Source organism: Dysidea avara, chromosome 4, assembly GCF_963678975.1.
Source record: "Dysidea avara chromosome 4, odDysAvar1.4, whole genome shotgun sequence".
In the NCBI taxonomy this organism is placed as follows: Eukaryota; Metazoa; Porifera; class Demospongiae; order Dictyoceratida; family Dysideidae; genus Dysidea; species Dysidea avara.
In genome coordinates this window covers 19883420-19910822 of record NC_089275.1, presented here as the reverse complement: position 1 = coordinate 19910822, position 27403 = coordinate 19883420, and the positions used below count along the sequence as shown (strand labels likewise).

General features: G+C 35.7%; 1 protein-coding gene and 1 long non-coding RNA gene across 3 annotated transcripts in view; one reads left to right on the top strand and one right to left on the bottom strand.

Annotated features, from left to right (window-relative positions):
* Positions 1-7791: 7791 nt before the first annotated feature.
* On the top strand, positions 7792-27392 carry LOC136254132 (MBT domain-containing protein 1-like). The gene is made up of 11 exons (XM_066046805.1): positions 7792-7841; positions 13242-13564; positions 13910-13948; positions 14787-15566; positions 22681-22757; positions 22816-23056; positions 24149-24228; positions 25197-25431; positions 25869-25963; positions 26018-26303; positions 27192-27392. The coding sequence occupies exons 2-11, from the start codon at positions 13324-13326 to the stop codon at positions 27284-27286; spliced, it is 2169 nt and encodes a 722-aa protein (XP_065902877.1). The 5' UTR covers positions 7792-7841; positions 13242-13323; the 3' UTR covers positions 27287-27392.
* Positions 14679-27403, bottom strand: part of LOC136254135 (uncharacterized) — a 23107-nt gene continuing 10382 nt past the window's right edge. For both annotated transcript variants that reach the window (XR_010700334.1, XR_010700333.1), the window contains exon 6: positions 14679-15419. This is a non-coding gene — a long non-coding RNA (uncharacterized lncRNA). The remainder of the gene's footprint in view (positions 15420-27403) is intronic.

Here is a 27403-nt window from a genome sequence, read left to right as displayed (position 1 = left end):
AAATATTGTTGTAGTGTTCTGTTCAATAAAATGAAAATGGTCTCCTCCCCCACTCAAAAAATTTAAAATACTGTGGATGGGAAATAAGCAGCCAATACATGATTATACAGATAAATCCCCATGCAAAAAAGTATATTGGTTGCCATGGATTTTCCAGGTGGATTATGCCAGGTATAGCCAATTACAGTGAATTAGTAAAGTTTATAATATTTATGAAATGATGCAATACATTAGTAAACACACACTTTGTTGAGAAAACACTTAACATTAGTTTGTTGTCAAATTAAATACTTGACACTCAATGCCTACATCAATCAACTCGACTTGCACTTTCTTTTGGTGGTATGGAACTGACTGCAACTTTTAATGCTAGAGCAATACACAGATAGGTATACATATCAATTCTCCTTGCTTCACACACTAAAGATGCCACAGTATATTAATGTAACTATAGCTATATATTTGGTAACTTGGTTGTGCGTGCATGCTATATGTCTTCTCCTCACTGGGACATCATAGTTAATCCATAGATGTTTAGCCAGCATACTTTATGTGTGTGTGTTTCAGCTGTTCAACTCTATAAAGCCTGTTTACATGTATCAGATTCTTCTCATCACATGCATCAAAAACCTGATCATCCACATATATACCAGAACTGTTGTATGTCCCTATGGTACTATTAACACCAAGCATATGGCTGCGGTATGTATGCCCTGGATATATTCTCCACCCCCATGCATGCACCCTGGGAAAATCTGCTATTGCCATAAACAGAAGTGAAACCATCAAAATAGATGAAAGCTATGTTACAGTGGCAGGGTGGATTTTAAACCATGCAGTTGTACTGGGTAGCTATGATGACTTTTAAATTCATCTGAAACCACTAGTGTATACCCATGAGTAATTAGCTAAGTAGCTATAGCTACAGTGATGCAATTGTAATTATTATTTTGTATTGATATAAGTCTTGTCAGGGCTCCTGTACTGACCACCCTGTGGGTATCTGGCAGTGCATGGTATCCCATGTACTTATGTTGTATATTGTCTTAACAAAATAAGACATCTGTCATCATCATTATATAGTACTATATAGCAGCTGCTCGGTGTCAGTTTTTGCCTATTGGTAGCTATACGTTTCAGAAGTGTATACTGTATCTATAGCCTAACCATGCAGCCTTAGAATTCATTTTTTCGCATGTCAGCATGTCACGATGATGTAGCTAATAGCTAAAAATGACTAGTGATAGGTATCTAATCGATCTATAGGGGCACTGAGATATTACTATAAATTGTCTACTGGAACATTCAGTAGTGTTGTACAAGTGGCTTTGAGTCATGTTTCACCTCACGGCTGTGAATGATAGACTACTGGCATACATGCCTTAAGGCATAGCTATAGACATAAGGTACACTGAAGGCTTCACCACAATGGGATCATATAGAAACGCTTTTGAACTGAGCCAGTATTTCAAATACTTTTCGTAACGTAATTCGATGAACTGATCTGAATCGAATTACCTAATTACATGCTTCGTCATTCCGAGGAAGGGCGTCACTACAGCAATAAGACTGGGACTGTTTGAGTTGTAGAATTGGATGCGGCATCCCTTCAGTGTTTAACAGTGAGTTACGTAATACCGATTTAATTGTGTTTAGTATAGATCGGAAATGATTGCCTAAACTGCTCAATGCCTGTCCGTGTTTGGTCATATAGTAATAGGGAAACGCTCTGTAGTTTATGCTAATAGTTCAAGTAGCTGCGTTTTTACCTACCTATAGATAGTATATCCGTTTAACAGGCTTACCCCAGTTGGTTAAGTGTCGTAGTGTGACTCGGTGTATGGCGTATTACATGCATTGCCCGGATCTGTGTGGGTGGTGCTGGGAGGCTTCTGTTGTTTATTAGGCAACATAGACACAGTGTAGCTGCATCAATACATACTGTAGATGTGATACTCTTGTAAGGGATTATATGCTGCACTAATCATACACCACTCTTAATATCAACACATTAACGCCATACAGAAAATTAATCAATCTCAATTATATTCTTAGGAAGTACACTTTATATGCATTACTATAGCCTAAAAAAATACTCCCTTTGTAGTTTTAGCTTTGTCCTACCAATTGGCTAAAAATTCTAGTCAACAGCCATTGTTTCCGGCTTGCCCTATGGAAAATACATGTATTTATGTGGTATACAAATAACACAATTAGAACCCATAATTTGCCCAACAAACCACACATAAAAACAAAGTCCTTGAATTTTACTATACAACGGCATCCAAATTTTTGTTGTAACGTTTTAATTCATAGTGGCAGTTATTCACAGTCGACTTCGCCATAAGGCACACTCCATACAATTAATTTTCTACTGAAGAAATTTAGTTACCTCAGTATGCAAACCTCAAAAGTGCAGATAAACTAAATTCCATCTTCGTAAACCAAAGTATACGTGGTACATTGTTTAAAAGATGGAATTATTTTCTGTAATTCATTTAATACGCACCATTAAACTGACACACTTTTTGATATGTTGTTCTTTATATAGTTGTAGTTGTATGTAGCTACTTGTACATGAATGTGTTCAGTGATACACAAGTAGTTGGATAACACTCTCTCCAAGCTTGACCTTGTACTGAAAATAATGCTTGACTGAAGCAGATACTTTCCAGACTATTTATTTATCCCACCAGGGGACCTGTGAGAAGACTTAAAGCCTTTGAATACAGGGAGTCAGAAACATGTAACTAAAACATTTGTAGACTTTCATAGGCTCTCATGGCATGGATTCTATATGGCCCTTGCCTCTCACTACAGTGATAGGTTCTCTTTATACTTCTATCTTATATTATGTCCATGCCCATTGTACAAGATAGATAATAATGTGTTGCACCATGGATTGTATTGTATCCCAGTATTCTAAATGGAGGTTTGAAAATTTGCTATGAAATTGTCCTTCCGCATGTGTGTTAATGTTGCTACTATTATTCTATATTTAGTGTCTATTTATAGTGTTTGTTTATAATGTATACTGTTCTGGCTAGGCATTCCTGGCTAGTGGCTAGGCATTAATACATGTCTGTGTACAGTATGTGTCTCTAAGGGAGGAAATAATCAAACCTGAAACATGCTGTCATGCATAAAGCTAAGAACTTTCCTCAATAAATACATATTAGTGACTTCACGTTTCCTAAAGCTTTGCCTATAATTGGCAGCACTTAAGGGGAAGACACATGAAGTCTTCCTGAAAACCATACCAATTAGATACAGCAGTAACTTAAATTTAGCATGTGGATAGTTGCCTGAAAATTGTATCTATGACCAGCTGGCCATGAGTTTACGAAGCATAACTTGATCTTCTTTGATAAGATCACTTCATTATGTTGATCATGCATGTCAGTATTTAGATAATTCGTTATTAAGACCATAATATTATTTTTAGGTCCACTGTTGGATTTTTAAATTGTCAGTGATTGTTTGTATTATGGATTGGCCCTTTCTTGGAATGTACATATTTATGAATTATTCTATAAATAAAACATAAGTGTGTCCTGATTTTTATGGTATGATGCAGATAATAGTTTCTGGTGACCAGGTAATAACAATATTTAGTTTTCCTGTATAATGTACCATACAAACAAACATAGTATTTTACAGGGAAAACTACAGTTTTTAGCTTGCAATAATAAACATCTATCACACACTTAATGTTTCCCCTGAAAATTTTCATATCCTTTGTCAGCAATGACAGTTTCCCCTTCAAATTACATACAGAGTGCATGATGTGGTCAGGCATGCATATGGGTTTTTTGGAATGTACCCTAGCTTCAATGTTGAAAACCAACTAGCCGGCTTTTAGCAGATGAGTCTAAAGAAAATGACTTGCCTTCTTGTTATCAGTAATTATATTACAAGTATAAGCAGTTCACTTTTGGGGCATGTTAATAGTAGTTTACGTAAGTGTTTGTGCTTCCATATCACATTACCAATGTAAGCTACCCACAAACTCTGCTATACCCAACTGTATATGCAATCTCATATTTGTGTAGTGGTGAAATCACTTGTACTTGCATCAGTCATTATTCATGACTGTGGTATCTGTGTTGATAATGTGATGATCATGTGGCTCTGTTGATTAAATTATGCTATTGTATTGTTGAGTGACTTGCAACGACTGCATGCTTGCATATATATCTACTAGTAGAGCTACTGCAGACATGTGAGTGTTGTAGATGTTGTGACTAGGAGCTGCTATCCCATTACAACAATGATTATCATCATTTTAATTCATTGCATGTATTTGTTGTCTATGTTATGCTTTGTTCACCTCTGTAATTACCAATGCATTTACTATGGAATCATCACCATCTGCAATCTTCCCATGCTATTTCTCAGGCACCTCGTGGGCTTAACTTAATAAATGTGTAGCCAATTTAATGAATAGCTGTTTTGGTTAAGGTTGTACGCAAGTGATAACTCAATAGAATAATTTTATTTACTGTAATAACAATCATACACCATGTTGTATGTACCGGTAGTTTCATTTCCGTCTGTGTTTAATGAAATCAAATTTCCCGTGTGAATTAACTGTTGTGGGTAATACTACAAACACATACCATTCATCGTATTAGGTAGTCAGTAAAGTGTGCATTACAGCAAATGTACGTAAGCTATAGTCGCAATTATAAAATGCTATCACGTTGTGAAATTTCAAGAGGAAGTCCCACATATATTTTTGAAACAACCAACATACGCCACCAAAATATAATTTTATAGCAGATTTTTTGTAGTCATCATATGAGGTATAAAGTTTTTGTTCATATGTATTTAGCTCAGAAAACTATATTTACACACATGCAAAACAAAGCACCACTGATGTCAAAGAAACTTTAGTGTTTGTTGTCAATCTCGATCTTTATGATCTTGACTACAGAACAAAAGACAATCTGCTGATTCAATTACAAAAGAAAAAGAAAATTTGACATAACTAAGAAAACTTCAATTCAGGAAACCCACATATCAAATATGTACCTATCTAATTAGAAGTGCAACTCAGACTATAATAACTACATGGTATGGAAATGCATATAGTAATTGAATAGGGGATTTTTTATTTGTGTAATGTCAGTCAGTCAGCACCTATACTTGTATCTATGGTAAGATATACTCTGAAATATGTTGGGAATATTATCACCATGTTGCCTGATTAGTAATTATATGAATATAGTACCCTTTAACCGTTTAGAAAGAGACCCAAAAACCTGTCATAGGAATAGCCTTCCACACTTCTTTATATTCTACAGTATTCTTTGCTATGATAAAGGGTTGGTGCCCTTAACATCTATATAGTAATTACCCCGTGTAAAACAGAGTTAGTCCCTTTGGCCCACTTATTTAAATGATGGTTACAAGACTATATTAGTACTGTAGTATTTAAATACAAACAAGCTAGGGTCTAAAGAAGTGGTATCCATAGTTTTTAGTCTGATCTAATTGTATATTTATGGTTATACGTTTCTTTATTCCAGTTGTGTGTAATAACAACAATCAACAGGAATTTCTGTATACAAACTAGCCGAACTATATTGCAGTTCCAATTCTATTAAAGGAAAGGACTATAAATATCAGAGTAAAATGACAACGCTATCAAAATGTCCACTGTTCTATTTCCTGGTGATAGTTTTAATATATTCTGATGTGATAGAAACTGAAAACAGTATACATGCCCATAAGTTGACATGTAAGATAACAGATGAATTTCCCAGATGTGTTTCTTTGTTTCCATATTTGTGTTTATCTGAAATGGTTTTTAGGCTTCATACCAACTTAATGTAATTGACATTTTGTAACCTTGGTTTCTTTGATAATAGGAAATCATCATAATTTTCTGACGATATATGAAGAACTACATGTGTGCTTATTATTGTTATGTCACGTACTAACATGGGAAAATGTGTACAAATTGACTGTATGATCTATACACACACAAACACACACGTGCATACAAACACACATGCATACACGCACACACACACACGCACAGATTGTGCACAACCAGCACTGGAGGGGGACATTTGCCTGTGGAAACTGTTGTCTTTTGTTGGGATTCAATGAAAATAGTACAGTCCACAATTTAATCTTCTTCACATCTTGTCTTATGATAACTACTTGTCTAATGTTTCTTTGAAGAGGGGATGCCTCCAGACCACCCTAGCTGGTTAGTTCCATGAATACACATAGTTAAAGTAGGTAATTAAGGGCTATCCCTCGGGCTATCCACATAACTTCCTGGCAAACTTGCTGCAAACATTTTACTATAGTAATCATAGTGACCAGAAGTCTACATGCACATAGGTTTAAGGAATTACTCATGCCTTTTGCCTTGAAACCAATATTTTTGTGGGATAAATGTCTATTAACTATGTACTTTCAGATTGTCCAACTTTCCCTACAGTATATATGCAGCCCATTCACCACACATGCATTTGTGCATGTAGCTATGTACTTGTTGTACACATTATGTTACTATATGTTATTTCAGTAAGGGAATTCATTGTGTTTATTAATTGAGTAAGAACTATTTTGTTTTGTGTTTTTATGGTGCAGTTATCACTAGTGAAACCTTATCATGTAGCTACATATATTCTTACTAATCACAACTATGGGTTTTTCCCTATCTGTACATCTTATGTAGCTTTCCTTTGCAATTTTATGTGCCCATTTCTAGGGATGCACCTACATGTGTTAAAAATTATTTTGCCATGCAAACTTAATGATAGAAGGAGGAAATCTGCTGTGCTTTGTTTATTAAAAAAAGATTTTCTTCCACCATCTTCCAACAAAAATATTGGACTAAGCTATTTTCATAATGAAGTTTGTTGATTTCATAGGCAACTGTCACCATTAGCAACAGTCACCATTAGCAACTGTCACCATTAGCAACAGTCACCATTAGCAACAGTCACCATTAGCAACAGATTCTTGAAATGATATTAGTATTGTAGTACTGTACATCTCACTTATGTTTTAGTGACTAATTCTCAATGGTGTGGGAAAAAATTATTATCAAGTTTGTACTGTAGCTACTTGCCTTGGCTATCAACAATATAGCCATAATTGAAAATCATATTTACGGTTTTAGATGGGAAACTCATAGTATAACTATGCAATACAAAGAAATTAATACGTCCATATTGTGCAAAACTAAAACATGTCCAAATATGTACACATACGTATAAGGGCACATTTTAGTAACACATCAATGTATCATGTACCTATGCACAAAAATGGAGTCTGAAGTAAGTTCTTGTTTTATTTCCTATTTTTATATGATTTGTGTAGTAATTATACTAGTATCATCTTCAGCTCTTGTCTAGAATGAAGCTGTGATATACAGTGGGGTCTTGAGATGGCTTACATTGTCATGCTCAAGCTTCAGTTGTTACTGGCTCACTGATAAACAGTCATTGACAAAGTGTGCATTAAGATCATTAGCTGTCATTAACTGTATTTCTAGAAGAGCTAAATGACTTTTCCTTGTCACATTCTGCCATGGTAACAGCTCAGTTTATCATATCACAGTGTTTTGATTATTATAACAACCCTTGTTGTGTTATTTGGCTTTGTGGTACAGAGTGGTACAATTTGCCAGTTACCTGTTTTGTGTGTGTGCATCTGGTGTATAGGTGAGCTGTCAGAGACTTGATGATAAGCAATGTCACAGGATTTTATATTTATGAGCTATGGCCGGGACCCAGAAACTAATAAGTTTGTGCAGCAGTTGAAACTAATAAGTTTGTGCAGCAGTTGAAATTAGACCTCATCAATGCTGGGTTTAGGTACAGTGTGTGTGTGTGTGTGTGTGTGTGTGTGTGTGTGTGTGTGTGTGTGTGTGTGTGTGTGTGTGTGTGTGTGTGTGTGTGTGTGTGTGTGTGTGTGTGTGTGTGTGTGTGTGTGTGTGTGTGTGTGTGTGTGTGTGTGTGTGTGTGTGTGTGTGTGTGTGTGTGTGTGTGTGTACACATATGTACAGTATTATTACATACGTATGTATATAGATAATGTATGCAATCAAAAAGAGTGTTAATGAAAAATGGATAGTCCATTTTAGTTTAGCTCATGTGTGACCTGATCTTGGAAAACCTACCCTTTTGACACATTGGTCAATTTTCTGTTTTATAGCTTTAAATGAGGTAGTGGGTGTTTATCTATTTTGTTTTAAATTTTAGCTTGATATCTAGGGTGACAAATGGTAACAAATCACTTGTTTACCAATAATTTCATTCCTACCATCTAAAATACTTTAAAGAGATTTTGATAGTTCAATGAAGTATTCTTGGTACTTTTCCGCAATTAAATGCAATGTATCATTGTCTAAGACTTAGTTTTAACCATTCCAGCACCTGAACAAATCACTCAATTTGTAAGTCAATTGGTATCCCACGCATGTGAAATTACTACATGGTCTGATATAATCATCCATATCTCCTAGCTTTGGGTGTGAAACTTCATAGCAGGAAAGTTTAATAGTTGCTTTATCTAACTGTGCAAAAAACTTAATTAAAAAAAAAAATTGTTAAAATTTTCATTTAAGTTTTCCAAAAATTTTGCTTGTGCCCAAAAGGTAGGTTTTCCAAGACCCGGTCACATATGCATTTGGAGAGCTTCACTCAAAAGGTAATATGAAAACGGAAGTAATTTAATCTGAAGCTATAAAAGATTGTGGTAAGACATTACTAAGTGTTCTCCACTATAATGGCTGGCTGTTGTGAGTATTAATACAAATCACTTATCCATATCTCAATGTGTCTGCTGAAGTTTTGTCATAAGAATAATTGTGGAAAGAAATAAACACATCCTACTGGGGTTTTGTCCATGAACCAAATAAATATTTTGCACTAGCCTTGAAATGTTTACAAGGTCTTATAGTATGGTACTTTTATTTTCATATTTTCATATAGAACCAACCAATGAAAAGTTATTTCATAAGATTTCATTCGTGAAAATATGAAAAAGAAAGAAAAAAAGAAAAGTACCAAACTTAACATTTTTAGGGACTCAGTATGCAATTTTTATTGGGTTTTATGGAAAAAATTCCCACCAGTGAAACCTTGAATAACAGGACCCTGTTGCAACCATATATTAGTAACTTGTTATTTGATAGACAAAGTTTAGACTTATCCATATCCACTTTGGTAGACTTACCTAAAGTACTGTATACTTCATGACCTTAACCATGCTACATCATTGTGAAAGCCACAGTGTAAATGTAGCTGTGAGGTCCATAAATATATCAATGAGGTCCATAAATATATCAATGAGGTCACCCACCAATTCTATAGCTACTTGTAAATCTGCTTGTAGTAAACTGTGTCTTCTTTTATTTTTTACTTGAATTCAACTAGGGAGGAGCCTCAATAGGCTCACTAAGCTTAGCCTTCATATGTAGATAGGTGGTTTTGTTAAACAGGTGGATTGTAAAGGGAATTACTATTAACTAGTGGCTTTTCTGTACAGTTGTTTCATGGTTTCTTTAACAGGTTATCCCATATCAGTTTTCTAGTGAAGATTCATAACACTTGATTTAATCAGTGGCTGCACATACATACATATTGCTTTCATTATAAGGTTTTGCAAGAGCATTTAGCGGTGCATTTTTGGAGCACGATTTTTTTTTGGGCTCCAATCTATTTCATGTTGTATGCCACGTGTCAAAATATCATCCCTATTGCATGCATACACATAAATTTTGTTGTTTGACTGTTATAGAGAAACAGGTGCATTTCTGTTGTTCATATTTGCTTATTAGAATAGAAAGACACTTTTGAGTTGTTGGAAACACTAGCTGTACTGTGTCACACAACTAAGAAACACTGAGTTCTATAATAAACCAATAAAAGAACACTTGTTGCTTAACAAATAAATTAACCAATGACCAAAATATGTTTAAATTACATACCTAGCTCACTGATAGAGTGGTATTTTTGATTCAGTCGACTTTAACATTTGGATCAAAGGACAGATAGGCTTATTCTACATTGAAGGCCAGGGGTCCTGCTTTAGTACAAGCTATAGATTATATAATGTTGTCTTCCGTAACAAAGGCTTACAGTTACAAAGTTGTGACCGACCAATGCAATACTAGAAGGAAGGAAATGAAACTTAACATGTTCCTTCGAAGAAATTATGATCATTGTAAGGTTTTATATCCGATGAAACATCCCCTATATGGGAAATGACTCATCATTGTATGTACTATAGATAATTAGTGCTTAGTGTGCAGTGATGATTGTATCACTGATGACAAAACTACGCATCATCGGTCATAAGTGATGGTAACAAGCTGAATAATTGTATTGCAACATGATAGGTCGGCTGATGTGGTTATTCCTTATTAAATTAATGAAAATCAACTGGAAATGTTACCTATCAATAGGTACACAACTCTTTCTCTCTCTCTCTCACACACACACACACACGTGCACACACACAGACAGACAGACACGCACACAACTACACAGACACACATACGTACACAACTACACACATACGTACACAACTACACACACAGACACAACACACACACACACGCACATAACATACACACACAAAATGATTCGGGTCTACTAAAATTTGTGACCTTAACAGCAGGGTGACTACTACAAAGTGCTTAACAAGTTGGTTACTATGTGAAGTCAACCACATTCCCCTCCAAGTACTTAAGTAGCTAGATGTAAAGGTATAGTGTTCACTTGCATGGCTTAACACTTTCAGGTCCTACATAGCTAAGACACTTTGCAGACTTAAGACACTGATACATATGATGGGTTTAAATTATTGATGTGATATAATACTGCACAGCTAGTTACTAAGTATATTCACCTTTTGGATGAAGCATTCAAATATTCATAATGTATTAGAGGTAGTGGTATGGCTTTTAGTTGATGAACATTTGTCTTTGCTTATCAATGGTAAATAGCTAGCCATAGAAATGAAATTAACTTTATGATTAAATTATCATATGCCAAGCTAGCAAAGGAAGTGGCTTCTGTTCAGAGGTACATAGCATATGAGGTTGCAAAAATTAGTCATTAATAAATCCTTTCATTTAATTTATCTTAAGTGACTATAAGTGACATATGACATATAAGTGACAAGTGACATTTTATGTAAAATATTAAGGGGAAATTTTGATGAACTGAAGCAAATTGTCAAATTCTTCTAAATTCATCCCATTAGACTTTTGTGCTATATGTATGCTAAAGAGATGTGACTGTAATATTTAAACACTACATTAAAATCTGTACACAAATGGATCCAAGATCTGAGAAATTAGACCTCCTTTGTGACATTGTTGCTGAGTGGTTGCAGAATGTCTGTGTCTTCTGTTTTCAAATCGGTAGCAGTGTGCAACTCGAGGTCACACTTAGTGGACTGTGTCACAAGTTAGCTACCATACATGTGTGATCAGCTGCTGACCAACTGAGATGATCAATAGTACACACACATACACAGGTGTTCCTCTAAATCATCCATTAGGTTACCAAGTGTTACTGCTTGAGTAGTAATCCATTACCCTAATTTGTGACGTTGTTGAAGATGGGATGTCCTTGTTGATACCGGTGCATGATGACACTATGTGCTTTGTTAATAATTACACAAGTTACTCGAATTTGTATGGTTAATACCCACACAGGCAAATCTTTGTATGGTTTTGGTTCTGTGGGAGACAGTCCTAGTCTATTTACTGTTTAGAAAACCATAATATACATAGCCAAGGATTGAGTATAAGCATTTTGTAGATATAAGAAATTAGTGTGCTATATACAGTAATGGCTGTCACTACCGTGTTCTTAATGGTACAAGCGTTGGTGTGAAGTTTAACTGAACTATAACACAATTATTCGGAGGTAATTTAATAAGAGGTGCTAATAATGTTGGATAGTTAATTTTGTCAATTACAAGTATTGTAGAGGGAAAACACTCAAACAGATACCCTATAGAATACATGCGGACTATAATAACTTATGTATAAATGTGTCATACAACATAATTATGTTAATGTATTTATCAGAATGGTGCACAATGATGTTTAATTTTAACTACACTATGTACTTATATACTTACACTGTACTACTGAAATTAATATTGCCTGCATGCAGTAGCTACTGGTAAAAAATTAACAACTTTAGGAACAGAAACAATGAAACGTTGTATACCCACTTACATTCATTCACTTCACATGCACCTTTCCTTTATTGCATCATATGCTAAAGACACTCATCTCTCAAGGATAGGATATAAATAATATGATAAGTGTGCAAACACTCTACATAAACGTGTTTCCATTCGTATGATTTGTTTAAGCATGGTATAAGTATGTGATGTTAAATTAGTTGGTTGTTGTGTCATAAACCCCCAACTTAAGGGAGTTCTGTCTGGCTAATATTTATGGAGTACTAAAGTTTGTGTATAAACATTTTTCTCTCTTTAAAGTAATGTGTGTACACTCTTTAGTGACTGCCCAGCTTGCGGAAATGTAGGACTTCTACAATACTTTTTTGTTTTGTTTTTGCATGAAAATACACTGGATAAGCAAAACACGTTGATATCACTAAGATACCGAGTTTGTGCCCACATTAGGTATATAATAGTACCTTGTCAGTGACAGCTTGTGAGTCAAACAAACAAACCCAGCTGTGCATGTTGTGTACGGTAAAAGTTCAATTATGCATGTCAGTTTATCACATTATAATACACAAATTTGTTTGTGATAGTTCAGAGACTGTTATTAATTAACTAGTTCTAATTGACTTGGAATGCACGTGGCATGTGGTGTGCACGTTTGCTCTTGCTGCAGTTGTGTATATGTGTGTACAATGTCTTATATTCATCAGTTTTCTATGAATGGAAATGATGAAAACTGCAATGTCTTATTGTGAATCTGTGTAGATATAGAAACCTGTACAGTGTCAATGAAGATGATTTCCCACGTACACCAATGAATATATGGCCCGTGCTTGTGTACTACAGTTGTTCCCTATGTAGTTTAGAGGTGAAATAACATGAAGAAATTATTTGAATATCATGTGTACTCATATTTAAAATTCTTGCACATAATTAAGCACCCATTTTTTTACATTTGGAAAATCAGTTGTGAGCACACATTGAATTTTAAACCACTTGCACTGGGGTATGTAATACCTTTATAAGTTGTACATATCAAATGCATTACCCTATAGGGTCTGGCTTGATATTGATGACATACCAGCCGGCAGTGATTGGCATGCATCAATCGGGACTGCCATAGAGAACAGCAAGGCAATGATAGTCGTGATTACGCAGAAGTACTTGGCATCACGATATTGTTCCAATGAGATGTATGTGGCAAACACGGATGGAAAACCAATCTTTCCAGTTTTCCTTCAAGATGTCAACTTTAATATTACTGAGACGGCCAGAGGTGTGAAGTACGTGATCGCCGGAATTAATTGGATAATGTTTAAGCCCGATAATGACTATAAGACTTCATTGACTAAACTTATTGACGGCTTAAAAGGAAAAGGTATAGACAATTATTGAATGAACACATGTGTTCTATCAATAATTTAATTACTGGTTACGGTGTATTATCTGCAAGTAGCACTTACAATTTAGCTATATTTATGTGTGGTTTTTCTAGTCTGTGTATGCTCATTGACAGTACATGGGATGTAAACACTGTATATTTACTCTATCCAGATACACATCTAATGCTCAGAACTTTTTTCTTTTGACAATCCTCAAGTTTTACTATATATTTGTTAAAGGCTTGGTATTCTCTATTAAAGTACATATCCCTTAAGTTAGTATTTAAGACACAGTACTCACTATATAGAATGGTCATCATATGGATTCTGTGTGTATTTAGGCATAATATCTGATGCTGATGGCAGCCTTAACTCTAAGAGTAAGTTATGTACACAATACTCCATCATTGCTATTGTTTGTATGTGTTGCTTTGGATACACTATCACTATTAGTTACATAAAAAGTTGACGGGGTTTGTTGTTTCAGTGTAGTGTAGGACTTAACTATGCATTCACTTACAAAGCTACCCTAAAACCTCAGCTTGTGCTGAAGATAATTAGTTATGAAAACAGTGTAATTAGATATCCTTTATGTTAAGTGTCGAAGAAGCCATTTCAAATCACACAGTCTGTACGATGAATGATACTATATGTCACTACAATGGGTTAATTGATAATGTTGCTATACTACTTAGTAATAAAGGAATACGATTACATTATTTTGAAAACAGCTACTAAACAAATACTACACTGAGAGCTAGTAAACCTTTGAACACTGACTTGTTATACACACTCCTAAAGTTGTGAATGATATCACCTCACGTATACTATCAATACTGAAGAGTGTTACATTTCAAATCAATACTAAACCGATTAGTGAACTGTTTATTCTTCTTGTAGGCTTGTAATATTACACGTTATCTTTTCCTTCTATTAATGATCTGTTCTTAATACTCATTAGAGAGCATTAGTAACATAGTAACCAAACCATTGTAGTGTATTTGATAAACATCTTTAATTTAACAGAACAGTGGCTGTGACTTTGTAGTCGTGAAGCACAGATGCATATTTCTGTAACATAGGCAACACGTGCATAAACACAAGTTCAAATCACCAAATACACACTTGCAATTTATTCATTCAGTACATAGTTTTTTTATTGTACACATAATAGGTTGTTGTTAGCTGATATGATCGTAACCGTTATTTTCATTTCAGTGGACAAGATGAAGCTTTCTGATGTTTCCGGACCATCACCACAACCTAGTGCTCCCATGCTGCCTCAGCAGTACCCGATGGGTCCTCCCACAGTACCACCTGTTGCTCCACAAATGATGTCACCTCCTCCTCCCACGGGTTCTCCATATGGTTATCCTGCTTATCAAGGTTATCCTGCTTATCATGGTTATCCTGTACAACAATATCCTGGCTATCATGGACAACCTGCTTTTCATGGCCAACAACCGTGGCCACCACCTCAAGGACAGCAACAGGTCTGGTCACCACAGCAGCAGCCATGGCCACCCACTCCCCCACAGCAACAGGGCTGGTCACCACCGCCACCACCACAACAACAACCTTGGTCTCCACCTCAAGGACAGCAGCCACCATTGTCACAAGCTAACCAGAGTTACCCCAATGTGTACCAGTCTCCATTTCCCTCATCTGGGGAACATCCTCCACCTTACCATCAGTTGTTTGGGAGTGCAACCCCTCAAAGTGGTCCTCAAGTAAGCCAATCTGATATTGAAGATGCTGCTGTGGCTCAAGCTCCACAAAAGTTTAAGGTTGGAATGAGGCTTGAAGCAGTAGATCGTCGTTTTCCTTATTTCGTGTGTGTGGCAACCATATCTAATATTCGAGAAGAAGGTGAAGAAGTATTGATACACTTTGATGGGTGGACAAATGCGTATGATTACTGGTGCATATGTGATGCCGTGGAGCTACACCCCATGGGATGGTGTGAAACACATAACTGGGAGCTACAAATACCACATGGTAAATACATGTACATAGAGGGACACATATAGTGGGTTTTTTGTGGATTGTCACAGTTCTAAATTTCAAGGGGCACAAATTACCTTTAACCCAAATTTTCAAGGGGAGGAGGGAGGAGGATTTTTGCATGTTGGTCATATGTTTGTTCTGGGGTACCACATTTCAAAGAGGAGATGGGGATGCTGTAAAGTAGAAGAGTTTTGACAGTTATGTTGTGGTCAAGGCTATGGCAATGGTAAAGCGTAGTGGCAGTTGGCAGAACAATCCTCAGTTTTTCCATTACAGCATCCCTCATGCAGTATCCACTAGCTTTACCAATTCTACTGTTCCACGAATGAAACTCTAGTCTGGCACAGCCGACCCTTTTAGGTGCCTTTAAGTGCCCCAAAAATGGTCTGGTCTGTCTGGAATTAAGCACTTGTGCCTCCATTACCAAAACTGGTATGTCCAATGAAATTGCAGTATTGTCAATTCATTACATTGCTGTTGCATGATGTGAGTAGGTACGTATCTATAGGGCTATGGGGTTGAAGCATACATGTAAGCTTCTCAAATTCATTTTGCATCAGGGTGGGTAAACAAGGGTCGATTTAAAAACATCCATCTGTAATAGACTCCTTTCGGGGAAGTAGAAATATTATCTAGCGTAAACATTAATCGCTCTTAAAAAGTCAGTAAAGTAAAATTGCCTTAGCTTTACTGTCGTGATTTGATTCTCTGTACTCTTGGTCTTATGGTTAATGTGAGCCCCAGCATAATCATGCAATCCTGTAGTACATATACATACCGTATAGTGCTAGGGCGAAAAATCCCCTTAAACTGTTTACTCAATGCATTTGTCAATTAAAATTATTTTAACAGACCATAACATATCAATGTGTTGCCAGCGGTTTATTAGTGTGACGCAGTAGACTCTTTTTAGGTGCTTATAAGTACCCTGAGAAAGGTCTAGTATAAAACACTTGTTCAAACATATGTACTTGTGTAAATGTATAGAGTGGCTGTGGTAATTAAGAGTCACTTAAGTTAAAAGCACCGCTATCATCTAATACAGTGGCCCCAATATTTCATACTACTTGTAGGGAAAGGTGTAACCATATGCTACTTTATCCTAAAATTTCAAAAAAATTACTTGCCATGTATTGGGAGTTTGATCTTTTCACTGAAGCCATGTAAGTGTTGGTATTACGAGTCATATGGGGGTATTACGTATGATTCACTATGTTCATATGGTCATGGAAACATTTGTAGGAACTCTAAAGATTGTCAAAACACCTTAGCTTAGTATGTACATTTCATATCTTTATCCTGCTTACTACATGGTGAGGGGTACAGGTAGCTAATCTGGAAAGGTATTTCTATAGTGACATAGTTTAAAGTCCTGTGTAACCTCTTAATTGGATTGACATTTTTGTGACCACTACACCAATGTTATTATTTACTAGCAAATCCATATGATCTGATGCTGAGAAAGTTTGATGTGTTTTGGTGATGCAGCTCCCACAAAAGTTAATGCTTTTTTTGCGATCATTTTTTTGTTTTGTTTTTCCTGTCAACGTGCACATGCATGGGAAGTTTAGTTTGTAAATACATATCACCGGTAATATTTGTTAGTCCATTGTAGTCAGAAGTGGACAAGCAGAATCTGATAAAGCTTTATTCCTTTATATCCTCTTACATGATTATTTAACCGAGCTATTGTAACTAGGCTTCTATTACCAAAATGCGTGTGTCAGCGTGTGCTAAACTACAAATACTATTGTATAGTGTTAGAAGGTAATTCAAATTTCTTAGCAACCAGAAGTGCAGTCTGAATATGCAGTAGCCTTTTACTTTCCTTGCCATAAATTTCCACATTCTTGTTATTGAGAGGTGGGGTCCATGGATAATACCGTATCCCAATTTGTATGTCTGAAATGTGTAAACACAACGTCGCATTCATTTGGTAAGGTGCGTATGCATACATAGCTTCACACAACAGAAAGGACTAAAAAATATTTTCTTCAAATTTTTGGATATTTAAAAACATTTTTCTCTTTGATAATAAATTCCTACTCAGCTTGCTTTCATGTTTGTACACCTATTTATTTCCAAACTTGTCTATCTGTTGCGGAATAGCCTCCACGAATGGTTTATTTCACTAAAATTTTGAAAGTGAAAAAAAAATCACACATCCTTGGTATGCACCGACAGTTTATCGCTAGCTAACAATTCACAAGTAAAACGTTCATGAAACGCAAAAATTATCATAACTGCTATATGTTACCAGTGAAAATAGCTACTACCTGCTGATAAAATGTGTTTCCTTTCAGGATTCCCTCTTTATGCTGTCTAGTACCATTAGTTTTGCAAAGCATTTAAGGATGTAGTACTGTATAGTAGGGATCACGGATGTTTGGGCTTCCTTGCTCAAAAATATCATCCAAAAACCAGCCTCACTTTTTCCTTAATAACAGCTTGAATACTCAATTGACTAACTAAGTAACTAAGGCTACAGGCTTGGTTTCTTCACTGGTAGGCATTCCTTTGGCCCAAGACATGCCTTTTCATCAACCACAGCAGTAACAATGCATACTTACCTTTGTCCTCCTTTGTGTCCCATCTCTTTCTCCACTGCTGTGTACGTAAGTATTGATTCACAGTAACATGGCCTGGCTTCAATGCTTTCATTTCCGTAGGGTGACTTGATTGACTGCAGACGTGCTTCTCATACCGTTCTTTGTTTGTAACACTGTATGATGGATGGATTAAGCTGAAAACCAAGTGGAATGGCCACTTCTCATTTTAGTAATTGATAGTTACCTGTTCAGTCATGTGGTTAATTTTATAATGTGTCTGGTACCATTTTTCCTTTGATTAATGAGTTATATTATTACAAAAAATTATACAAACAAGTTTAAGGAATTTTACATTTGATCATAGAAACAATGGAACAAGGAAGGTTTACACCTGCAGCTATACTAGTGAACATTAATCTCTACTTCAATCATGGCTATACTATTGACAGCTGTATAAGACTTAAGGCAGAATCAAATACCCAATGGTATAGCTGCAGGTGTTGATGACCTCCTTTGTTTCATTGCTTTTGACTTACTCAAATATAAGATTTATTTTCCTTGCACTTTTTGTCTGTATTTTCCAATGCAAAGTTAGGATTTTGAAATTGATTGAATCTTTGAAACCTACATTATTATAGCTCTTGTACACATATTTCTGGTCTAAAATTAATGCCGTGAGACAAGCTATTATTAGATTTGTTCCAATGCATTCCTACTTAGGGTGTGAAGTAAAGTTCATAGTTTATGAACACGTACATATGAGGTGTGCGTCTTAAAAATTCATGACATTTATTACCAGATAAGGTACCAAACTTAAACACGTGTGTATCTGTATATCAGCAAACGGGGTATCTTATTTATTTGTCTACAAAAATGGTATCTATTTACTCAACAGCTAGGACTGTTGGTTTTCATCGTTTCTATCCTGGGCCTCACTGCTTGGCAATACTCATTTTTGACATTTCCAGATGGTTCGTTATTCACTTATTAACCATGATCAAATTACAAAATAACGTTTTATACTAAATATGGTATTTTTGAAATATAATTGAATAATATATACCAGGTGTGGTAATAGTTTGAAAGCCACTCAATGGATGTAGAGGATGACGTCTACATGCATTTGTTGTGTGACACAGGTTGCAATTCCTGAATGACTTTATGTTTGTGTACACAAACCCTTAGCCTGCAACTACATAATGATGAAGACTTCATTGTGTGTTACTGGGAATGTTGCGGTGCTCGGGTAATTATATTTGGTATTATTTTGTAACAGACTCAGTTTGTTTGTGTTCTAGACTGGCCAATGAGATTAGGGGATGTATTGCATGCATGCACAGGTGGAATTTATACTAGTGGCTGCACTGCTTCAGGTGTTGCCTCTACATATACCCACACAGTATGTTATCAATTCTCAATTATGTTCTTTCTTTGCAAACAAGTACTACATTGTACATTGTGTATGTGTGCTTTTGTGTGAGAGAGCACCTATCAAACACTGCCAGACTCAGGAAGAGGAAACACTGATTTGGCAATGCTGTACTTTATGATTTCAATTTGCTGGACCTGTGAGAAGACTAAAGCCTCACAGGAATTCAGAATCAATCCTCTAACAGTTGTCCAGCATGTGGCAACAAGTGCTGGGGGTAGTGGTTATAGGGCTGCCCATCCACAGGAAATTTTTACAAACACGCATTCCTGTATTACACATGTCCTCTTTTTGATGATCTGCAATTTTGTATAAAATATGTTCTTTTGTACAATTTATTAAGGTCATTATGATTTCAGTAATACATTTAGACAAACCTAAGGAATTGTTAAATTATCATAGTAGGTTAAAATCTCTTAAAGAGTTACAAAGAAAGGTTAACTACTCATGAATACAACAAGGCAGTTTCCATATAGCAATTTAGACTGAAACAGTTACCATGGTAATTTGAACACCTGTTCTCATCTATTTTTAGGTCAAGGTAGTATGTCCATTCAACTGAGACCCTGTACACCATACATAATTGTATTGAGCACAATTTACTTCTAATTAACAGTAGACACAAACTGAAACTAACAGACCGAGATGGTCATCTGGTTGTCACAAAGTTCCTATTAATCCAATCTAAAATGGGAAGTGTTATGCTTGGTTGGTTACAGACAATATATGTTTACATTATAGGACTAAAGAGTTTGCTATGGAGATAACCTTAAGTTGGAACATATGGACAATAATATTTCATAGAACTGCTAGTATGTTTTCTTAAGAAGTGTTACGTGTGCTCTAAGCTTTGTCTGTCATACAATGCGACACCTTAGGTATGCTGAGCACTAGAAAATTCTGTCAACAAACACTGACCAAAATTTAATTATTCAATTGTCGTAACTATAATGGCTATTGTATTGGTGGTGTCACATTGCTTCAGTGTTATAAAGAAGCGCTATTGGAAAATTCTTGTGTGTTGTTTGTTTTGTGTTAATTTAAAATATTGCACAAGTTCCTGACAAAAGTAGCTAGCCAGGAAGATCAAATATCATGTGTGGTCAACAGTACCTTGTTCTTGGAATGGGTAGTAGATAACAAAGCTTGTCAAGAAAGAGTAATGTGTATGGTTAATATCAAGGGTATCACTAACTTTTACAGTGAAGAAGGGCAGATAGAAACCCTTTTTTGCCTACACATGTTACAGTAGAAGAAATTCCCTCATAAAATATATTTTAGTAGTAATTATAATTACAAAGTTTCTGCGCAATGTACCGGTAGTATAGTACCATTTGCGTGTCTCTGGCATCAGTTACTGAACCAAACAAATGACTATCATCCTTAGTTGGGACTGAACCTTTTTGTCATACTTGTTAAAAGAAATGATGTAGCTTTGTTGTCGTAGCGTGTGTAATGTACTACGTAATAAGTATTCATTCCAGTACGTGCTTAACACTTCTCAAGTATTAAATGATATAACCTCAACCATACATACATACTTTTCTATGGAAATGACATGGTTGCATAGGCGATTCTAAGAGGGGGCCATGAACCATGGCCCCCCCTGCTAAAAAATAAGTTTAAAAATCTTGGGGAAAAGTTGCAGTATAGATTAGCATTGTTATTTTTAGCATTTTTCTTGTTTTTAACATAAATTTTAGGTTGTTTTCAAGCCTTCAAATTGCAAAAATCCTGCAGCTTCTGGGGGTTGCACAGACCCCCTTGATCAGGGGTTTGCACCTCCAGAGTCCCTGAAATTCTATACTTTATATTACAGCCATACAACAATAGTCATGCTGTTTCCTACTTGGCCCCCCGTAGGTCAGGTCTAGATTCGCCACTGCACGGTTGAATGCTTTAATTAAGGCATGCCTCAGTGATTTACAAACAAAAGCACAATGCAAGCCTTGATTGATGAAAATGTACAATCACAGCTGTAAATGTATTAAAAACAATCTCACACTGTCTAGAATTTTGATATCATTATGCTTTTTTAGCACATCTGGCATTTTGACAATAACAGGACGACATGGGTGGAAGTTGTACAAAATATTTATGTATTTTGTATGTAAGTTAATGTGCAAAGAAGGTAATGGTATTGACATTAAACTCTGAGCTAATTTTGCCAAGTTAGCCCTCATGCATACATGCGTGCTGTGTATGGCTTGGTTTGGTCTGAAACACTCAATTAGGCCCTTTTGTTCTCATGAGAAGGGAATCAACCTGGTACATTCTCCTCTAAACATTGATGCACCTTAAGCGTGTGGTACCACAGTTGTGGTGTCATGTTTTAAGTTTTAATTTTTTAAAGAAGAAGCACAAAAAATATTTTGCAACCTTTGTTGGGTCTACAATAAATTGAATGCTGGTTCATTATGGTCAGTGTGTCTAAAGAATCAGTTTAATATGCAAAAATGTTATGCACATTTACAAAGACCTCAAAAATCCCACAGGTGTCCTACGATGAATGAGTATGGATGCAAATTAGCCACTTCTTTGTGTTGAATTAAATAACAATTACATGTTGACATTTCATTGGCTTTCCACGCATAGCAGTCATTGCTGTATCCTGGAGTTAGTGAACATTATTTTAAACAGCAGTTACTCTTCCAATTTCCTATGAGTTCTGCATTACTGTGATAACCTTCTAATATGATAATCTGGAATCCAACCTATCACCTTTAAGAGTAATACTACATCCACCTTTTTAGTGTTTCTGACCTAATGCAACCTTCAGCCTGTTACTCTCCATATTCTAATGTGCAATACAAACAGATCCCTCAGATTACAAATCCTACCATAAGTACTACACATCACATGCATGGTCATGAGGTATACCAAAAATGGGTATAAACTGCTCCAAACAGGTTACAAAATATAGAAATATTTTGTGTCGGTTTACAGGTTAGGATTCAGTTGTAGTTTGTGTCAGTTAATTCCAGTAGCCAGTAACCACACAGACAGCATACCAACAGATGTATGTGCCTGGAAGCCTATGCACATAGTTCATACCATATGTACGTACTGTATTATTCCCATTACCTGAACTAAGATTAATTGTGGGGCATAACAACTTGTCTTTCAGGTACTAACAACTTTGAGTGGAATAAATACTTGAAAGAGATAAATGCTGAAGCCGCACCAAAGTGTTTGTTTAAGAAGGTAAATTTAGTGCCCGATTTACAAATAATTGCTTAGCTACTAAGTATGTTTATTCTAGCACCAATTAGCTGCACCAGGTAGCCTATATTTTAAGGCAGGGATGCATGTAGAAGCGAAGGACAGGAAATACCCATCTCTGACTTGTGTTGCAACAATAGCAGATGTAAGAAACAGGAGGATGCTGATACACTTTGATGGTTGGTCTGATGACTACAACTATTGGTGCACTCCAGACTCTACTGACATTCACCCACCAATGTGGTGCGGTAAGAATGGCAAGAAACTTGAGCCTCCCCATGGTAAGTTAATTATCTGTGCTACCTTATACTAATGCACTAAGCCTCTATATAGACAATAGTAGAACCTAATGAGTCCTCAATAGTGATACACTACTCAGTCACAACTAGTTCAGAAATTCTTCCCTATATCTCTTTTAAAAGCCCCGGTTCTAATGTGGGTCCACCTTACACATAGGAAACAGTTTTACAGAAAAGCAATTTATTCTTACTTACCTACTTATCCAGTTTATCCAGCTGATTCATAGATGACTGCAGGTTTTTGACAGCCTCATTTGTGCAAGACAATTTTCAAATAATAATTTTGTGAAATGTTTTGGTCACTATATATACAGTACACCAGTACATGTAGGGAGCTTGTAGGGGTCCTGTTGACCCATTCTCGCGCAGTTTATGAAGTGTTAAAGAAATATAAATGTTTGTTTAGGCCGACATGTGGCCAACAGTTGTAATTTCAATTTCAGTGTTGTTTTGTTAAAAGAATAACTATATGGTTTAATTTGATAGTGTTGAGAATTATCAACATTAATGGTTATTATAACTCCAGCAAGTCAGGCCTTGCATGCGTCCTGCTACAATGAATATGTTCAGGCAACGTTTCTCACTGTTTGTTTAGCTTTAGTTCGTAATTAATTAAATCACCATGCGTGATGAAATAATTATTGCAGTGATATTGAGTAATAAAAAAATATCCAGAGTTTGGTGATTGCTACCTGATATGGTGAAACCTCTTCTTAATGAATCTTTTATGTTTAAGGAAACTTCTGTCTCATTTCTACCGCATGTGTCTAAAAAAGCAAAACTCTACACGTATTACAACCAATAGCATTTGGATATATTTTAACCAAACTTTTTTGTAAATTGGAATGCATATCAACTTAAACTGATGTTACTTATAGGGAGAAGAACTGTGTAGTTATGGTATTAAGTTATCAATGGACTGTTTTTGTATTAATATTTCTCTTGATAACAACATTCATCATTTAGATGATTAATGTTTCCCCTGGTCACAATGTAGAGTACACACTTTCATTCATAGCATGTAGTAAAACATGTTACAGCCGTGTGTGTCAACAAGAGTTGTTTTTGTTATAGGACATCCCGGAGGGTTTAGATGGAATGAGTATCTTAGGGATCCTATGATAAATCCTGCCCCAGCACATGTGTTTACAGATGTGAGTTTGTAATTACGTACAGTAATTTAATAACCATACACAATACAAGTACGTGTAATTGTTTAGTAACTAAAGAAGGTTTGGCCTGCTATTCTTCATGTGTACATAAGCAAACATGATGCTTTGGATTTGATGCCATCCTGTGTGAATCCTATTTTCAAAATACATTAAAGCTGTTCACAAGCTAGGAATTGATATGCTTTAAGGTACTTATGTGCTCACAGATATCACTGTTTTTTACATGATTCAACTATTTTAATTTGTACAAAAGTCAGTCATAACAGTCAGTATGCTGAGGTGGAATTGCTTCAATTAAGGAAATTATTATTTCCACCAGAATTTTCCAAACAACTTTAAGTATGAAAAAGATAATGTTGTATAGCAACCATAACCCCTTACATCAATGTAACCTCAGACACTTAATACAAGCATTTATGGTCATAATAAAGGTTTCTCCATTTTGTTATGGAACTAAATCTATTGGGACTAAAATTATTTTGCCCTTATTTACTGAGGCTTTTTTGCTTTGTGTGAGTCATGTAGAAAAGTACCATTGTATTGTTACAGTTAGTACATGCATTGTCATTTTAGAAGTATACAGACATGCTTTTTGAGTGGGTTGGTATGTCACATCATAGGTAGCAGGTGTTCAGGATATCGTCTTTCACACTAACAAAGGGTGCCGCCATTCATACCACTGGCCTACACATTTCTAGCAGAGGAGTCATGCTAAATAAATTATTAGTGTTAACCTTCAATAATGAATCCACTAGTATAATCAATTCATTTGTGGTATCAGTTATGTTAGTACAGATTAACCACCTGTTTAAGCGTATTTCATTAATCCAGTATGTTTATCATTAAATCTGCTTAATGGTAAGTCGTGGTTTTCATCTTAAAATTCCTCCAGGCTATAAATTTTGACTATAAAATGTGTACAAGACAAATCTGCATACTTTACTGTGTAGGACCAAATTGCTGCTTCTGGGAAGTTTAAAAATGGAATGAAGCTCGAGGCTAAAGATCGTATGAATCCTAACCTGACTTGCGTTGCTACAGTGATAGATGTCAAAGATGGGCAACTCTTAATCCATTTTGATGGCTGGAGTAACCGATATGATTACTGGTGTAAGTCAAGTGCTACTGACATTCATCCAGCTGGATGGTGCAAGAAACATGGGTACCCACTTCAACCCCCCAATGGTAGGTTTAGTGCTGTGGTGTTATTATTCAGGTACTAATGGTGTTTATGTATTGGAATAGAAATTTGGTTACATATGACATTACAATGGAATCATTTCAAGACAGTAGACAAATAAATTTATAATTGGTAATAGAATCATCAGAGAGGTTACCTCTTAACTAGATAGTGTTTTCAGGAAAGTTCTGCTATACAAATGATACTTCATTAACACAAACATATTGCAGTAGAGCACACAGTACTAGACAATACACTTATTATGCTGACATCCTCAACACACTTAAAATTTTTTTCTAATAGTATAGTCACATTACATTTTTATGGAGGGCTTCATACATATTTGCAGTACCAATAGTTAAAACAGCTGTTACTGCAAACACTTGGGTGTAATGCATACAATAGTCATTGAGGAATACATTTGTGTGACATAAACCATTAGGATATGATGAATCCTTCAATTGGAATTCATACCTGTCCAAATGTAAGGCTGTGAGAGCACCTGAAAGTCTATTTACAGAGAGTCAAATGAAAAAGGTATGTTTTAGTGTTACCCCTAGATGCTTAGCTACTTTTTATTTTTGAATTTAGTTGAAACCACAGGAACCCAAGCATGTCGCGCAGGCTGCTTTTAGACAACATTACTCTGGAGATTCGTTGGGGAAATTTCAAGTTGGCATGAAGCTAGAGGCAAAAGATCGTCAGTACCCAACATTGATTTGTGTGGCAACGATAACAGATGTTAGCGATGATAAAATCTTGATCCATTTCGACAACTGGGGTGTCAACTATGATTACTGGTGTAAACCCACTACCACAGACATACACCCCATTGGATGGTGTAGCCGACACAACCATGCTCTGCAACCACCAAATAGTATGATACAACTTGTGATAAAAGTTCTCTTACTGGGCCTTTAGATAAGAGGACCCTCTAGAATAACTAGAAAGGTCAAAACATTTCTTTATAAGAAATCTAGTCCCATTGCATACAAATTTACTTAATACTTAGAAGGTACCAACAACATTACTTTTTTATTTATAAAAAACACATTCCACGATTTATTACCCAATTGTTAAATCCTAAACTTTTAACTAGGTTTCATTTGCTGTAGCAACGAGGCATGTTTACAAAAATGTGTACATACATAGTTTTGTTCAATACAATAAAGATATTTGGGTAAGGCAACTGTTTACAATATACATGCATCATACTTGTGATAAACATGTTTTGGCAGAAGAAAGATATGCAGCACAGTTGAACACTTGAGTGTTTTTTTTTCACAAGCCATTAACATCATCTTGTAAATTCTTAACATTCTAACTGTACAATCCTGTGAATATATGGTTGTGGAGGGGTACGAATTTGAGACTGCTTGTACTAATGAGGCTCCTACACATTTGTTGTGATTGTAGACCAGCATACTTTATCACCACACCTTTGCGCTTTCCAGCATGGTCACATATGGATTTAAAATTATTCATGATGTACGGCTCATGCACAGGTTTTACTAACGGAGCAACTTGATTTGATAGTCATTGATTCCATGCATACAGGTGCACACATTGTAAATATAAAGAAATAATTCCTCCGTACAATGTTCAATACACTGATAGCAGACACTTAGCACAGTTTTGTTGTTGCCAGTACTTTGTATTTTTGTTTTAGGGAAAACAACACACACATTATAAAGCACACACAACACACATATATTTTCTCTATGTATTTACAATGTAAACCTTCAATTCAACAAATTATTATTAGGGTATCGACATGCATTCAACTGGGACACATACTTGGCTGAGTGTGACGCAGAACCAGTACCAGATAATGCCTTCACCAGTGAACAAGCCGATTAGTGACAAGTATTAGCTTTTGTTTTCATTGTGTTTTTAAACTCATATTTATGATATACGTACTGCATATGTACGTATTGTTATCTAGAAATTTTATTCTTAACAGTAATTGTAGTTTAG